The sequence below is a fragment of the Eschrichtius robustus genome, chromosome 9 (genome assembly GCF_028021215.1).
Source record: "Eschrichtius robustus isolate mEscRob2 chromosome 9, mEscRob2.pri, whole genome shotgun sequence".
Lineage (NCBI taxonomy): Eukaryota > Metazoa > Chordata > Mammalia > Artiodactyla > Eschrichtiidae > Eschrichtius > Eschrichtius robustus.
In genome coordinates, this window is record NC_090832.1 from 43998755 (window position 1) to 44015618 (window position 16864).

The 16864-nt window shown below is 38.6% G+C and overlaps 1 protein-coding gene across 2 annotated transcripts in view; it reads left to right on the forward strand.

The window, feature by feature from the left end:
- The first annotated feature begins 796 nt into the window (after nt 1-796).
- ROS1 (ROS proto-oncogene 1, receptor tyrosine kinase) overlaps nt 797-16864 on the forward strand; it is a 116755-nt gene continuing 100687 nt past the window's right edge. For both annotated transcript variants that reach the window (XM_068551069.1, XM_068551070.1), the window contains exons 1-4: nt 797-919; nt 10444-10488; nt 12589-12648; nt 14718-14744. In XM_068551069.1, the coding sequence (XP_068407170.1) occupies nt 797-919; nt 10444-10488; nt 12589-12648; nt 14718-14744 (255 nt within the window). The remainder of the gene's footprint in view (nt 920-10443; nt 10489-12588; nt 12649-14717; nt 14745-16864) is intronic.

Consider the following 16864-nt stretch of genomic DNA (forward strand, 5'->3'; position numbering starts at 1 on the left):
ATCTTGATGCTGGGTTCATTGAGATTTGTACAATATTTCCTTTTCAGGACAGCTACACTGGGACATATCTTAGGTTTCTGTGGTGGCTGGTTTCAGTTCTGTCTCAATAGACCTGATAAGGCTGTGTTTTAGTTAATATGTAGTGAAGTTCTGAAAGCGCTCTAACAAACTTCCTTGTCTTTAGCTAACCCTCAGAGTATTTGTCTATTAATTGCAGCTTTGTTTGCTTTTTCATTTTGAAATATGTATTTGGTTTCGAAGGGTTCTGTTTTCTCTCTCTGCTGCATCATTTGATTTGGGCGCTTCGGTTTTTTTTGATAATTCATTATTAGAATAGTATTACTGCTTGCTAAAGCATAGATGGTCAAAACCCAATTTCCTGCGTAGCTGAACAAACCTCAAAGAAGTGAAGTGGTGGAGGATCCACCGAGTCTGATCCCGTCTCAGACTGCACGTGTCACATGCTTGCTGAAATGCAATTTGCGTTCTCTACTTTGTTTACTTTCCATGTGAAGCGCTCTCCTAAGACCTAACCTTTACGCAGTGGGTGACTTTCTTTATGGGAGTAAAAGGAAGCTATGTTATGAAATAGCTGTTATGGGAACGATACAAGCTATCTAGGATTCAAAGGTCTAAACACTATTTTAAAAGGCAAAGATATTCCAACACATCAAAACAAACCCAAAAAATCCACCAGCCACTCTTTCAACTGAAGTGATGAAACCCAAAGAATTCAGATAGCTAAATGGAGAAAATGAGAAGAAAGTTCGTCTAAGAATCCGCCATTGGTGAAGTGATGAAGAACATTTACTGGCTTGTTCTGAAACTTGTCAATTTTGTGACTCTTGGCTGCATATGGATTTCTGTGGTACAGTGTACAATTTTAAACAGCTGCCTAAAGTCATGTGTAACTAACCTGGTAAGTTTTCCTGGTCTAATATTTGTCTTTGTAGAAATTAGAACATGTAGAATTCAGCTTGTTACAAATGCTTGAATTATTTTATCTTTATGAGAAGTTTTCTCATGAGAAGTTGGTAGCAAGGCAAGAAAGATTCTTTTTCCAAAATAAGTTAGGAACATTAGTCATTACAGAAGGTAGGGTAGAGCTACTTTATTTCTTTAAGTTATCTGTTCATAGATCTTTTTTTTTTTTGCGGGGGGGGGCATGGGTTTCGGGTAAAGGAGGCTTAAATAAAATCAATTTTGCACACCTTAAAAAATATCAGTTAAACTCATTTATTACAAAGTTATTTATATTTGTCTTGAAGCATGAAATAGGTTCGGCCACAGGGCAATGCCTTCTAATTGCAGACAGCAGTACTATTTATATTGTGGATGGATGATTGTATTGGGAGGTGGATGATGAGGGAAGCAGATGTAGGTGCCATAGAGAATATTTAATCTTACTATTAGTTATTATATATGTATATATTCTTTTATGTATTATATATTTATATATAACAAGTATTATTATTAAAAGACAGAATTGTTTGTAAATTCCTTTCTATCTGTGCATTTGTAATTCTTTTGGTGAGTTTTGCTGGACATTTATGATTTCCTTCTCATTTCTGGGTGTCATTCCTCCTATATATAGTGTTTCATATCTTTTCAGTTATTTTGACTTAGTTGTGCTTAAAACAGTCACTGAATCAACTTTAAAAACCAAATACATTCTAGCCAGGGAAAGATGCACTCTTCTTATCTAAAGACAAAGGAAATAGCGTGATAGCTTACATGTGACAATACTTATAGTCATACTTTTAAAACTAATAAAAGTACTAAATACAATATTCACTATTATGCTAAGGTATTGGAGATAGAGGTCTGTGGTAGAATAAAAAAGAAACATATTTGTGTTACACTCTTGGTTTAATTTAAACTATAGTTTAAAACACTACTTAGGCTTACTATGGTTAGTAGCACTTTTTAAAAAAAGTTTGGTATTTTATATAAATCTTTGCTGAAGACTTCACTGCTACGAATGTAGAATTGTGTGCTTTAGGTTTTTACAGTTGTAATCTAAATTTAAACATGGAAAAATGGGACTATTAAATGTTTTCTTTATTAAAAAATTAAAATTTTTTTCTCTGATTATAACAGTACATATTCATTGTAAAATATTTATAAGATAGAGAAGAGCTAGAGAAGAATAAAAGAAAAAATCCTATAATTCCACCACTATTAACCTATGATTGTATTTTCTTTCAGTGTTTTTCCTCAAATATGTATATAATTTTTCACACAGTTGTGTACCCAGCTTTTTCACTGAGCATTACATGGTGGGTTTTCCCCTATACCCTAAAGTTTTTATGGAAACAGGATCCTTAATATATTTAGAATATTCCATCATATGAATGTACCACTATAATTTGTTTATTAATTTCCCTACTATCAAAACTGATGTTGGTTGCTTCTATTATACTATTTATTTTATTTTTCAGCTAAGTTTAGTTTTGTCTTATTTTTGTGTGTGGGCTCCTTGATTTAAGGGTTTGGCAGGAGGAGTAGACAGTCTGTCCTTTGTCGAGTTACCTTCCGCTCACCACCTACAGAGAAAGGCACAGCTGATGCGGCAGTGGCAGAAGACCCAGTCTGCCAATCTGACAGTAATCATGTCCCCCATCTGGGCCTCCCACAAGGGGCTGGGGGGACAAAAGCTCGGTGCAAGAACAGTGAATGGAGCCATGGGTCAGACGAAAGATATGAAAAGTGCTCGAGTTTATTTCACTGTTTGAATTTTTTTCTGTGCTATCCTTTTTAGCCTGGATTTTTGCTATGAAGGTCATCTTTGATTTCACTGGGTGGTCCTTTTTTTTCTTTTTTTCTTTTAAATTAAATTTTTTTTTGCTTTATCATGCTGGGTATACAACATACTTCCTATAACTGCTAATTCATGTATTTCAACATTTCTAGAAAATTATTAGTCATCATTTCTCAAAAGGTTGTCTCTACTATATCCTTTTCTTGCCTTCTGAGACTCTAATTGGATGTATATTATATTATTCTCACTGGGTGGTTCTTGATATTGAGGCATCTTTGTCTTTTAAAAAGAAACAAAAGAGTCTTGTACAAAGGAATGTTAGAATTGCTGTCCCAAAATGCACAAATCAGGGTTCTATGCTTGAGCATGGGTTTTACATTAATGGAGGAATCTGTGTGTATTAGTTGAGTGTATTAACTGACCTAATATTTTAAAATTACATATGCCATGTGCTGCAGAGAACAAAAAATAATGTTCTTCAGAACACCAGTATTGTGAGATTCTTTATGAAAAAGAAACAAAAGAGATTCATGGTCAAATAATTTATGGAAATGCTTTTTGCCATACCCTCTTTTTGTAGATCCACAGGACACAACCGCATATTAATGGCTTTGTTTAATCACAATTTTCTGATCTTCTTTGGCAACAAAACTCTTTTTTTGAGTAGCAAATCCCAACAGCTGAGGAACTAGTGTTCAGAAGTGCTCTTTTACAAGTATCAACTCAATTCAAAAAAAGACTATTAGAAACTATAGGATTCAGAAGGTTGTCCTGTTTAAAAAAATGTACTAACATCAATACCTTTCTTGTATATCAATATATAACTGTATAACAAGATAATGGAACAAAACCATAATCCAAAAATTCCATAAAATATCCAGAAATTAGTACAATTTGTACTGGTACAGGAATAGACAAGCCAGTAAAACAGAATACACTCCAGAAACAATACCATGTACATAAGGGAGTGGGGAATATGATAAAGATGATACTTCAGACCAAAGTGGGGCCATCCATTTAGAATGAAAAATAACCCCTTCCTTCAGCAGGTGAAAGAATAAGTAAACTGCGGCAATCCAGGAAATGGAATATTATTCAAAGCTAAAAAGAAACGAGCTATCAAGCCATGAAAGACATGGAGGAGCCTTAAATGCGTATTACTAAGTGAAAGAAGCCAATCTGAAAAGGCTGCATACTGTATGATTCCAACTGTATGACATTCTGGAAAAGGCAAAACTATGGAGATACTGGAAAGATCAGGGGTTGAGAGGGATGGTGTTGGGCTAGGGGGAGATGAACAGGTAGAACACAGAGGATTGTTAGAGCAGTGAAAATACTCTGTATGGTTTTGATATCATAATGATGGATATATCTCATTATACTTTTGTCCAAACACCAAGAGTGAAGGTAAGGTAAAATGTGGACTTCGGGTGATTATGATTATGCAAACGTAGGTTCGTCCTTACTAAAAAATGTACTCTTCTGGTGAGTGGTGTTGATAATGGGGGAAGCTATGCATGTGTGGGGAAAAGGAGTTTATGGGAAATCTCTGTACCTTAATAATCTCAATTCTGCTGTAAACCTAAAGCTGCTTTAAAAAAATAAAGTAAAAAGTACAGTACTTCTTTCTTTAAAAGAAATTATTAATAAATTCAACTGCTTAGAAACTAACTATATGACAATAAACGGAAGACAATAAAAACAAAGCCAAAGAATGGAAAAAAGCTTTACATATGATAAACACAATTTTACCAACTCATATATATATATATATATATATATATATATATATATATATATATATATATGTATATATATATGTATATATATATGAGTATTTAAATTAAGTTTAGAACATGAAGACTTACTTTAAAAAAAGAAGAACTATGAATGGTTAAAAAACATGTGAAAAATGTTCAATCTCACAGCAACCATAGAGTTGCACAGAAAAAATGAATTATCAATTTTCTTCTATCAGATTGGCAGAGATAAAAAATTTTACAGTTGGCCAAGTTTGGATAAGCTGGGACTTTCATGTGCTGTTGGTTAGGATGTAAGTTGATAAATTTCCAGAAAACAGTGGGTTAATAAATGTCAAAATTAAAAGAGAAAATATACTTTTAACACTGAACATCAAGAAATTTATCTGAAGAGATTATTGCATAACTAACGATATGTCTGCAAAAGGCTGTTTATAGCAAATTTGCACATAATATTAGATTTCTAAGTGCCTGGCACTTATACTGTAGTATAATAATGAATATGTGATTTAATTGAATCTTCACAGAACTTTATTAATATTATCCTACTTATGTTTCAGATGAGAATACTAAGTTTAAACAGCATAGGTAACTTTCAAAAGATCCCATCAGGAGCAAATATCATATGTGGGATTAAAATACAGATCATTCTGCTCTGTTTCATTATTAGGGTAGGAAGTAAAGAATGAAATTAGTTCCGGCTGAGGCGGGCAAGATAGAAAAGCTTGTGCCAAGAAGTAGGTGTTGGGTTGAATTTTTAAGATCCGGGACTGGGATTGTGTCTTTCAAGCAGGTAATTGGAGCAGGTGGAACTAAGTTACACGACGAGGATCCTAACTCCAACGTGAGGAATTTGGTGCAGATTACAGGCGGCATCCATGCTTTGGTTAAGAGCACAGGCTCTGGAGGCAACTAGTGCTCTATTCAAATCCTAACTCTTGGACAATTTACAAAACTTCCCTGGGTCTCAGCTGCACAATGGAATTAACAATAGTACCTGTTGAATAGGGTTGTTGGGACGTTCAATAAGACAGTGTAAAACACCAAGAAGAGTGGCTGGAACGTGGGAATCACTCACTAATGTTAGCTGTGATAATGAGGAGGAAGGGGATGGAGAGGGAGTGGAGATCAGGAAAGGCTGTTGACAAATCTGCTTCATCAGAACCCCCTAGACCCAACTCAGGAAGCTACCTTGCCCAAGACCATTTATGGGCACGCCATTCAGCCTGTTAAATTTAATTTTGAGAGCTGCAGACAGAAGGACTTAATACTGTTACAATGTGACTTTATGGTCATCAAGAAACATCTGTTGTTTTATTGTTTAAAAACTACCCAGCATCCACCCTTTTGCTTTTATGAGCTAACCCTGATTTTTTTGAAGGGGTAGGAAAAAATTCAATTGCCAATTCACCATCTTACACTTGTCTGTGTATGGTTGTGTTTCAGTCGCACAAAGGGGAATCAAAGGCTTCATTTTGAACAAAATTATGAGAACAAAGAACTGTGAAGCATGTGGTTGCACAATTAACCTAAAAGATACAGTTCTTACTCTCTATGTACTTATTATCTAAAAACAAAAAAATATTAAGCCTTCTTCTCCTTTCCCTACAAATACAAGTGGTTAGGGAATGGAGATTAGAGGAATCTTTATTTACACATCAAATGAGAGGAAAAAAGTTAACATTTGTCCTTTGGTTCCTGTGTCTGATTACTTCTCAAGTAAACCCCCATGATGCTAGGTCACCGGATGATGTTTCCAAGAGACATGACTTCTGGACCATTCCTGAGTAGTAGGCCATGTTGAATTCATGGATTTATTCCTTCAGCTTATAGTTATTGAACACTCATTATCCCTCTGGCACCGTTCTAGATGCTGGAGAGAGTGGAGAGCAAAATGGATGGTGCTTACGTGGAAGGGAGAGAGAGGGCTCCACGAACTCAGTAATGGCCGCCTTTTCTCTTCCCTTTGAAAAGCACAGTCTATTTGGAAGGCCACAACAGACGTTTAAGCCACCTCCCAAGCCCCTTTAGATTTTCGATTGTCTCTTGGAACGTATCTTGCTGGTAGTGCTGGGTCAGCCCAGGACAGATGGCAGGCTCCTTGCTGAATTAATCACCTCTCCAATTCAATGGTTCAAATTCAGCAACTTCTAAGGGGAGGTTCTGGTCAGTACCAATTAGAGTTACTAAAAATATTCACTTACTTTTCCTCTGCCTATAATTCTAAGTCAATGAGTGAGGCAGGTTGACAATTAGATCATATCCATGTAAGGCTATTCAGGTGCATATCTGATTATCAGAGACTCAGCATTGCCATCCTTTGTAAGTCCTTCTGTTCATGAAGGACTCCACTCAAAAATGACCAGGGAGAGGATGGACAATTTATGGACTTTTCCCACCTTAGTTTCCATTTCTTTTATTTTCCTCCAGAGCAAAAAAGTTCTTAAAATTTGTGAAAATGTGAGAAATAAACAGAGTAATCTGTTGTTTTACTATATGCAAAATTCTGAATTTGTATTTTTCCTCTGTTCTTAATAAGACTGCTTTTAAAAAAGAAAAATGCCATGTGCCATCAGGCAGGGCTAGAAGGACTGATCCCCATTTTGACACATGGCAGCTGCTGCACTTGCTTGCACACATGTGTACATACACACTGCCTCTGTGTAAAGCCTAGAATGTGTCTGCAAATTGGGCTTTTAAAAATTAACATCAATCTCGTATCTATCTATGAGAGAAATGAGACTTTAGTTTTGGTTTATTTTAAGAAAAAAAAAACCACCCTGACTTCAATGAACTATTGGCAAAAAAAGATGATGCCATGACTGTGTGAATGAAGAGAGGATGGTCTTCAACTGAAATGCTGTTAAACTTGCACCACGCTTGACCTATTGGGCATTTGTGAACAATCTAGAAATTTCTGGGTTGTGACTGTACATTTAACTTGGTGATTCATGAGAAAGCCAGAGGGGAATCTAGTAACTCTTGATGACAATGGGTGGTTTTCTGTTTCATTTTACAGTAGCAGGCTCTAGTAGTCACCTACAGGTCGTTTCATTTGTGAGATCCAAGAGTAGAGCAGGAAGATTGATACGGATACTCAAAAGCTTAATACCAAACAATACTTATGGTCCTTATGTTTATGGGAAGCTCAAAAGGATGGAAAGAAAATCTTTAAAATTTTTTGAGAAGATTAGCATCCAGGTTATAGGGGTATGAGTAGAGAAGTCTTTTAAAGAGCAGCTCAGGGCTTCCCTGGTGGCTCAGCAGTTGAGAGTCTGCCTGCCAATGCAGGGGACACGGGTTCGAGCCCTGGTCTGGGAAGATCCCACATGCCGCGGAGCAATTAAGCCCGTGAGCCACAATTGCTGAGCCTGCGCGTCTGGAGCCTGTGCTCCGCAACAAGAGAGGCCGCGATAGTGCGAGGCCCGCGCACCGCGATGAAGAGTGGCCCCCGCTCGCCGCAACTAGAGAAAGCCCTCACACAGAAACGAAGACCCAACACAGCCATAAATAAATAAATAAATTAAATTAAAAAAAAAAAAAAAAGAGCAGCTCAGTTTTAGGCTCTGTGCTTTAAGTTTTCATGGCAGACTGATTGAAAATGTAGCACTGCTCTTTATTTAACTATGGATATTTGGCATTTTAAAGGACCTGGTGACAGAAGATTATTTTTTTTGTAAATATTGCCGCATTATATGTGAACACTTTGCTAAGTGGCTTATCATGAAATTTGCTGAATCTCTGAAAAAGCAACAGTTCAAAATGAGGTTTCGAGAATAATTCTGACCAGGATGTCTTTTGTTGGTGTGGCTGCTTTGATTAAAACCTTCTGTGAGGCAATGGTCCTTGCGTGATAGGCCCAGATGCAAATTAAGGTGACGACTGTATGTTGACCTACTAAACAAAAAGCACAACAGCTCTGTAACCATGAACTGATGTGGTTACATCCCTGCTTAGTGAAAATTGCACACCCAACCCCCTAATGCCCCGCCCCCGCCCCAAAGGGAAAAAAAAAACCTGTTTCAGCAGTGGCTTCTTTTAGGCATATGTAAATCCCTTCATGGAAAGTTACGAAACCCCGTTAATCCCACCTGTGAATGATTGTAGTATTTAACCCAGAGGTTAGTTCCTATAATGCTTATTTCACGAAAAGCCCCCCACCCCCATTTTTAGTGGTTAGTTTGTATAAAGCAAGCTCCAGACTGTAAGCCTGAAAAACCACAGTTTTCCCAAACAGGCAGGATTTCCAGCGAAATAGTGTGAAGGCGACAGGGTTAACAGTCTTAAAGTCATTATTCAGACAAACTGAAAGTCTCTAAGTATGATGGTATAGGCCACCATAACCTTGGAGTCCTTTGAATGAGTTTTTGCACATGACACATATAATTGTATACGTGATTAGCATGGTCATCAATCTGTTTCGGGTATGCATATCCTATATTTATGTTTTAAAGCCCCCAGTACCACCTTTGTCTCTGCATGAGACAATTTAAGTGAGTTGCTGGTAATCAGGACACTGTGGCATTCTCCGGGTCATGTGGTTGGCAATTTACTCAAGAAAATTTGAACACAATGTTTTTTTCATTACCCTTATTCTTTTTGAAACCGTAGTTTTATACAAAACTATTTCATCTGTCTTCTGGTGGTACAGTATTTACAACAGAATGGTTATATGTTAAATGGTTGACTTTTCAACCAACTCAAACACCTGGTTAGCATAAATCTTTTAATAGTAATGCCATTCCATTAACTCCTTCGTTACCAGAACTTCTGAAAATCCCTTTGCTAAAGAGTTGGAGCGTGACTGGCTATATAAACCCCAAATACTGCATAGCCATGAGAATTAAGACATACTGTTCATATTAGTACATGAGACTTTATAAGGAACAAAATCAAGTTGTTTCTTGGCTTTAGGTTATTAATCTCATGATCAAATAGTCTGTTTAGCTTATGACTTCATTTTCCCATTTCTGAATTTCATATCCAAGCTCACTAGTGATTTCTATATTGGAAGCAATTTCTTGGATGGAGGAAAATAGTTTTTCCCATTATCAAAAAAGAAAAGTCCAAAATAATAAATACAGAAACACAAGGAAGAGATACACCTTGAAAAATCTTGCCTAGGGAAATACCTACATTTTTACCTGTGTGTAATGAATGCAAATGTATACAGAGTTAGGTTGGAATATGAATGTATTTTTTGTATAGTCTGTTATATAATGTTAATTAAACGCAGTCAATGGTTGTTTCAGTCTCTTAAAAAAATAAGAAAGAAAAATGCAAACATAATTCATCTCTAATCCAGCAGTCCTTGATTAATTGACTAATTCACAGGCTTATTTAATACTATGTAGAACCTCTCCATTGTTCTTAACTACTCCTTTTGGCTACACCCCGACTCCCACCTTTATCACTTTTGCAGAGTCCTTAAGCATTACATCTTAGACAGGCATACTTCGTTTTACTGCACTCTGCATATATTGCAGTTTTTTGCAAATTGAAGATGTGTGGCAACCTTGTGTTGTCTGATGATGGTTAGCATTTTTTAGGAATAAAGTATTTTAAATTAAGGTATGCACATTATTTTTTTTAAACATAGCGCTATTGCACGTTTAATAGACTACTGTAGTGCAAACATAACTTTTATATGCACTGGGAAACCAAAAAATTTGTGTGATTCCATTTGTTTCGGTGGTCTGGAACTGAACTTGCGATATCTCCAAGGTATGCCTGTTAATTTGCACTGACAATTTGTCTAGTTTCATGACTGATTTAACAACTTTAAAACAGTTGGCTCCTTACTTTACAGTTAGAAAACACTGAGGAGGCAACACTACTCCAGGAAGCTTTAAAAAAAAGGTGTGGTAGTTATACTGAACACAAGATTGATAGGGGTGTTCACTCCTTCCTTCTTCATTTCAGGGTAGACAGCTTGATGTGAGCACACCATACAATCTGAGTGAACCGGTGAGTAATCGCTTCCACCGCCTGGGACTTTATAGTGTTTGCATTGATAAAAAAGGGACAATGGTCAGGTTTGATTACCATAGACTAATTCCTAAGTAAAAGCTCATTTATTTGTGCCTGATGGAGGAAGCTGGATGGAAAACAGCGAGAAGTCTGAATCACAGAGTATTCAAACATGAGTTCAGGAACAGTGTGTTGAAGTGGAAAGAGCACAGGACTAAGCCATGACCATGATTTTGATTCTACATTGCTGTGTGGCTTTGGGCAAATTCCTTAAAATTTCTGAGATGTAGTTAAAACTACTAAAGTATGTGTATTCTGAGAGGGTTGGATTAGATAGCCTCCGCTGGTGCTCCTAATAATTACATTTATGGTTTTATTACTATTCTGCACCTGTATCCATTTACTCAACAAGTGTTTAGGGGCTCCAAGTGTAAGTCTAAACCAGACATAGTGCTGGGTAGTAGAGACTTAAGAATGAGTAAAATAGGGTCTCTGTTTTAAAGGACTCTCAACCTTGTAGGAGAGACAGACACATGCATAAAACCACGGCCAGACAGCAATGCGAGAGTCAGATCAGCAGTGTGTGGGAGGAGCAAAGAGAATACACAAGAGGAAAAGCACTTGCTTGCCTGCATGGCCTGCATGGCTAAAACTAGAAAGATGGACTAGAGGGGAAAGGTACACCGGTCAGAGGGAGCCCTTTGTGCCAAGACACAGAGGTTTCAGAGAGCTTGACTGGTGCAGAAGAGGAGGATTTCAGCTTGCTTGGAGGACAGGGCGTGTGTGCAGAGATGGCAGGTAGAAGAGGTTGGCAAGCTAGGCAGGCCCACGTGGTGGAGAGCTGTGAGTACCATGTTGGTAATTTGGTTTCAGTGACACACAAAGTTTTAGGTAAGAGAAGGGTACGATTAGGTTTTGTTTTAAAAAGATCACTCCAAGTGTGGAAACAAGAGAGGTTCCTCATGAGGCTGTTGGCAAGCGGTGGCAGGCACAGAAAAGCAAGGGCAGTGAGTGAGCGAGGAACCCAGATAGAGTTCAGGTGACAAAGGAGTGAGTCAATAGGACTTGATTATGGATTGTCCATGGGGCAAGGGGATGGCAGAAAGAGAAGCCACCCTGGTTCCTGGCTCGGGCAGCTCAGAAGATTGAAGCATATTAATGGGAAACACAGGAGAGAGAGCAAATTAGAGGGTAGAAAGTGAGGAATCTGATGTTTCATTTGCTGAATTTGAGGTACTTGTAGGGACTTAAATGGAGATATCTAATGAGCAATTGGAAATCTGTGTCTGGAGCTCCGGAAGGAGTCTCAGCTGAGGTTCACATTTGGGGGTTATTGACACCTCGGAAGGTTGAAGCTGAGGTGGGGGATGAGTTCACTTGGAGAACTTGAAGAGTGAGAAGAGAAAAAGTTGAGGATAGGACACAAACACAGAAGGAGTAAGGAGAGGAAAAAAGAGATGGCAAAGCAGAAGGAACTGAGAAAAAGGTGGGCTCTAGGTGTCATCATGGCCTGTGGACGGAAAGGTCAACACAATCACAGGCACAGACAAACCAGGTAAGGGAAGGAGGAGCTGGCTGAATCTGTTCAGTAGGAGGCCAAGGCAGCTCTGCAAGCAGGTTTTCAGCGCAGCTAAGGGGTGAAAGCCAGCTAGTGGGCAGGTGACTTCCCAAACTGTCCACCTACTTAGGTTTTGATGGGCTGCCTTCCGTTTCAGTCCCCAGCTTTGCTTTTTGCTTGTTGTGTGAGGACACCCCATTGACCTATATAACATGCTTGATGCCATGCTGTCCTGGACTTAACCTGCTGCCAAGCACCCAATGGACAGTGCGTTCCCTGAAGGTCAGGTGCTCTCTGGGATCTAGGCCTGCCCACCCCAGGCTGGACTACACTCAGCAACCCTGAGCCACACCAAGCCCTGCCTGCCTGTAAATATGACAGCTCTGCTTAGAATTCCAAAGGTCCTGATCCTTGTGAGGCCACAGATTCCTTGGTAGATTTCTATTTCAGAAAAACTTCATGTCACTATTTGCACTTTCGGGTGACAAGAAAAAAATCATCCTTCTTCAATCATCATTGTCTCTTATTGTCTTTTGTAGTGCATCCAAGGATGTCATTTTTGGAACTCTGCAGATCAGGAAAACTGTACTTTAAAGTGTGTAAGTATTAATTATGTTTCTGTTTTGATACTAATGTTTCCCTTAAGAGAAACGTTCTCCAAGAGGATTCCCATTTCAGCTTCCATTGGCTTTCGATTAGTTTGTTTGACTCTAAAGCAAAAGTATGAGTAATACATAGTAATAGAAAAAATGAGATCAACATTATTAATGCAACTGGAGATGGAGGGAAGTTAATGCAAACCATGGAACCCAGAGATGACCAGTTGCTCCAAATTATAAAGGCCTTTTAGTAGAATGTTAGGTATTTGTTAAATTTCCTAGCCCTGTACTTCTCAAATTTTAATATGCAAATATCAGGGATCTTGCTAAAATGCAGATTCTGATTCAGTAGGTTTTGGGCAAGACCTGAAATTTTGCACTTGTAACAAGCTTCCAGGTGATGCAATGCTTGTTGTTTCCAGACCACACTTTGGATAACAGGGTCCTAGGTCATGTTCAGTTTCTCTTCAGGGAACATGGTAGCAATCTAATCCAGAGGGCACAAACACCTGGGTTTACTCCACTTTGTATAGGAAATACATCCCCAATACTTTATTTTTCATTTATCCTGGCTTTGCCAATTAGTGTGTGACTTTGTTAAGGTACTTCACCCTTGGTACTTTGCTTTCCTTATCGTTAAATGAGGATAATAATCGAATCTCCCTGCTAGGGATAGTGCCTGTTACACTATAATTACTCCAATCTCATGGCTAAGAATTTTGTAATTTAAAAATGGGTCGCGGACTTCCCTGGTGGCGCAAGTGATTAAGAATCCGCCTGCCAATGCAGGGGACACGGGTTCGAGCCCTGGTCCGGGAAGATTCCACGTGCCGCGAAGCAACTAAGCCCGTGTGCCAAAACTACCGAGTCTGCGCTCTAGAGCCCGCAAGCCACAACTACTGAGCCCACGCGCCACAACTACTGAAGCCTGTGTGCCTAGAGCCTGTGCTGTGCAAGAATAGAAGCCACTGCAATGAGAAGCCCGCGCACCACAACAAAGAGCAGCCCTCGCTCGCTCGCCGCAACTAGAGAAAGCCGGCGCGCAGCAACGAAGACCCAATGCAGCCAAAAATAAATAAATAAATTTATTTAAAAAAAAGAAAAAACGGGTCGCTTTATTCAGGTTGTTCAAGTCAGAGATTAAATCAGTTAGGATCATGATAACTTTAGGTAATATCATTTTCTATTAATGACTCAAATTATAGCATTGAGATTTAAATCCGTCATTAACATCTCCTTATGTACAGTCCTCATAGCTTTTCTTATATAGTGTGTCTTCACAGATCTCCGCTATGGGAGTCACTTAACGCCCACTCTCATGCTTGTGACTGTGTGCTTCATAGAATGGAATTTACCAAAAGATGGAGCAGGTGCTGTCTGCACTTGGGAATTATTACACACTCTAAAAACACTTTTCCTTCTCCTTGGTAGCACTCTGTCCAAATGTCAATTTAAATCATTATTTGTCTAGTTACGTGTTTAGTATCTTTTGCCGACATGTAAGACCATCAAGGCAGGATCCTCTCTGTCTTGTTCACACTGTGTCTCTTGCACTGAACACAGCGAGGGCTTGTAGCAGGTGCTCAGATCGCACTTGCTGAGTGAGTGAATGGGAAGTACCATTTGTTGCCAGTAACAGTCCAGGAAGCAGAGTGGACGCTGGAGTGGCCAGTCTGGGCAGAGGAACCCGCCGGCCTTTCCTAGCCAGAGCTGTTGGTGGTTTTCATTTCAGGTTCTGTCTCCCCGGGCACCTGCCAACACCCCTTCATTCTCTAACCTGGTCCGTGACAGATTACCTCTTAACTGACTGGGATTTTTTAGTAGACATCATGCATCCCTGTTTCTCCAATGATGCAAACAGCATTATTTTTATAGCTGTTTGTACAGCAGCCTTCCTGGATGGAAGGCCCATCTATGGGCTCCCTTGCTTCTGATATTTTTTTATTGATTATTTTGTCAGTGGTGGAGCAAGAAATTAATTTGGAAGAAATGCCTAGCTAAGTGTCATTAAAATTATTTACAACTTTAGAGATTTTCAATAATTTTACTTTCCTTTTCTTTCTATGCAGAATGATACCTATGCTGCTGTTTGTGAGGTGAGTGTCAGTCACTTACAAAAAACATGTCATTAAACCCCATGTCCTTCTCTCTTGTCCTTAAAAAGCTGTTAAAATAAGAATGAAGAAAACTGAGTCCTTCTTAATGCACAGAAATGTTCTTCCTGGGAGTGCTCTACTCTGGCTATAAAAATGACTGTATAATTCCATTTTGACATAAGTATTTGCTGTGCTTTATATATCTATGTGCATACATAAAATGCATAGATGTGTGTATGCACACACACACATTCATATATATACATGTATATTACTCTAATCTGGTTTGAAAGTTTCTGATTCCTGAAGCCTGGGTGGGAGAGGGTGGCAGGAAGAGGGGAAAAGGCACATGGAGGACTACCCTCATCTCTGCTGATTTCATTTCTTCCCCATAAAGCCTATGCGCTATCATTAATACAATGCATTAGAAGAGATCCCTTTACACAGGGAGGTCAGCTCCGTGCTTTGTGACAACCTAGAGGGCTGGGATAGGGAGGGTGGGAGGGAGACGCAAGAGGGAGGCGATATGGGGATATATGTATATGTATAGCTGATTCACTTTGTTATAAAGCAGAAACTAACACACCATTGTAAAGCAATTATACTCCAATAAAGATGTTAAAAAAAAAAAAAGAAGAGATCCCTTTAGTTACAATTTTCTTCCTTATTCAGCGAACTCTTTCAACAACAATTTGAAACACAGCTTTTTAAAATTTTAATTTTAATTAATTTACTTCCTGCTATGACAATAAGGGACCTTGTGCAGACTCTGGTGCCCAGGTCTCTTCTTATCAACGCCTCCCCGCCATCCCTGCCCCCAGTCTCCCTCCCCAAAGGAGCTCCCTCTCCTGTGCTTGACTTTCTTCTTCCTTCAGAAAGACCTTGGGATTTTGATCTTTTCCTACTCAATCTTCTTCAACTAAACTTCCCTGTCCTGGATTCCATACCCTTCAGAATTCATTTTAGTTTATTTGACAATAAGTATTTATGATGAAACTGCATTATTTCTCACTTTAACATCTATGCTGTATTCTATTTAAAATATCCTTGAAACCAGAGAACAGAACTATCCTATCTTGCCTGAGGACGAAACAGAGATTGTCATTCATTAGTAAAAGAGAAAAATTTCCTTTGAGTGGAAAATAAAGTAAAAACAAAAAAATAAATTGGAATATTTTCTCAATAGTCTGTGGCAACCCTGTACCTGAGTGATTTTTCCTTGGGAGTGGATGGTGATTGAGTTGGCTAAGAAGAGATAAAACAGAGAAGAAAATTTGCCCCGTATGTAAATAGATAAAGTTCTTTCCTGATTGAGATTTAAAAAAAAAAAAAAAAAGAAGACTGCCTGAGAACTCTCTTATGTGACCAAAATAAAAGCAGCCAAAAAAACAGTCCCTGGAGGATTGTGTTTAGAAGCCAGAGAGAGTTAAAGTGTCTCAAGCGTTGAAGCAGCCCAGGACTGGGTTTCTAATGTGGTAGTTCCCTGTTCATCAGTATGCTGCCCAGTTGTCTGTGCTTATGTAATGTACATCTTTTCTTTCTATTGTAACATATAATTATTCTATTCTTTTCTATTATATTTTGCTATTTTATACGTTAAATAATGTAGAACTGAACAGTAATACATGCTCAATAGAGGTGGAGGTAGAGATAATTAATTAATTAATTAATTTGGTTGCATCGGGTCTTAGTTGCAACATGTGGGATCTAGTTCCTTTGACTAGGGATCGAACGCGGTCCCCCTGCAATGGGAGCACATAGTCTTAGACACTGGACCACCAGGGAATCCCGAGAGAGATATTTTAAACTCAGCTGCTCACACTTTTGGGAAATCAAACTCCTCAACCATCAGTGTTTCAACCTAGGAAGCTTGGAATCTGCCCACATGTTCCTTGGAGGGAATAGTTTTACAAGTGGTAGCTTAGCAAAATATAACTTGGAAAATGATGTTAGCAAGTAAGGTGGCTTATCCCTGAAGAACACAAATTAGATTATCCTAATCTAAAAGGTTCTAAAAACCTTTTTATGGCTTCTCATTGCCATTTGAGAAAAAATACAGACTGCCAGTGTTTGCTGGCGCCCCTGCCTCATCTTGCCCCCTCTTCCTTGTTCTCTGTACT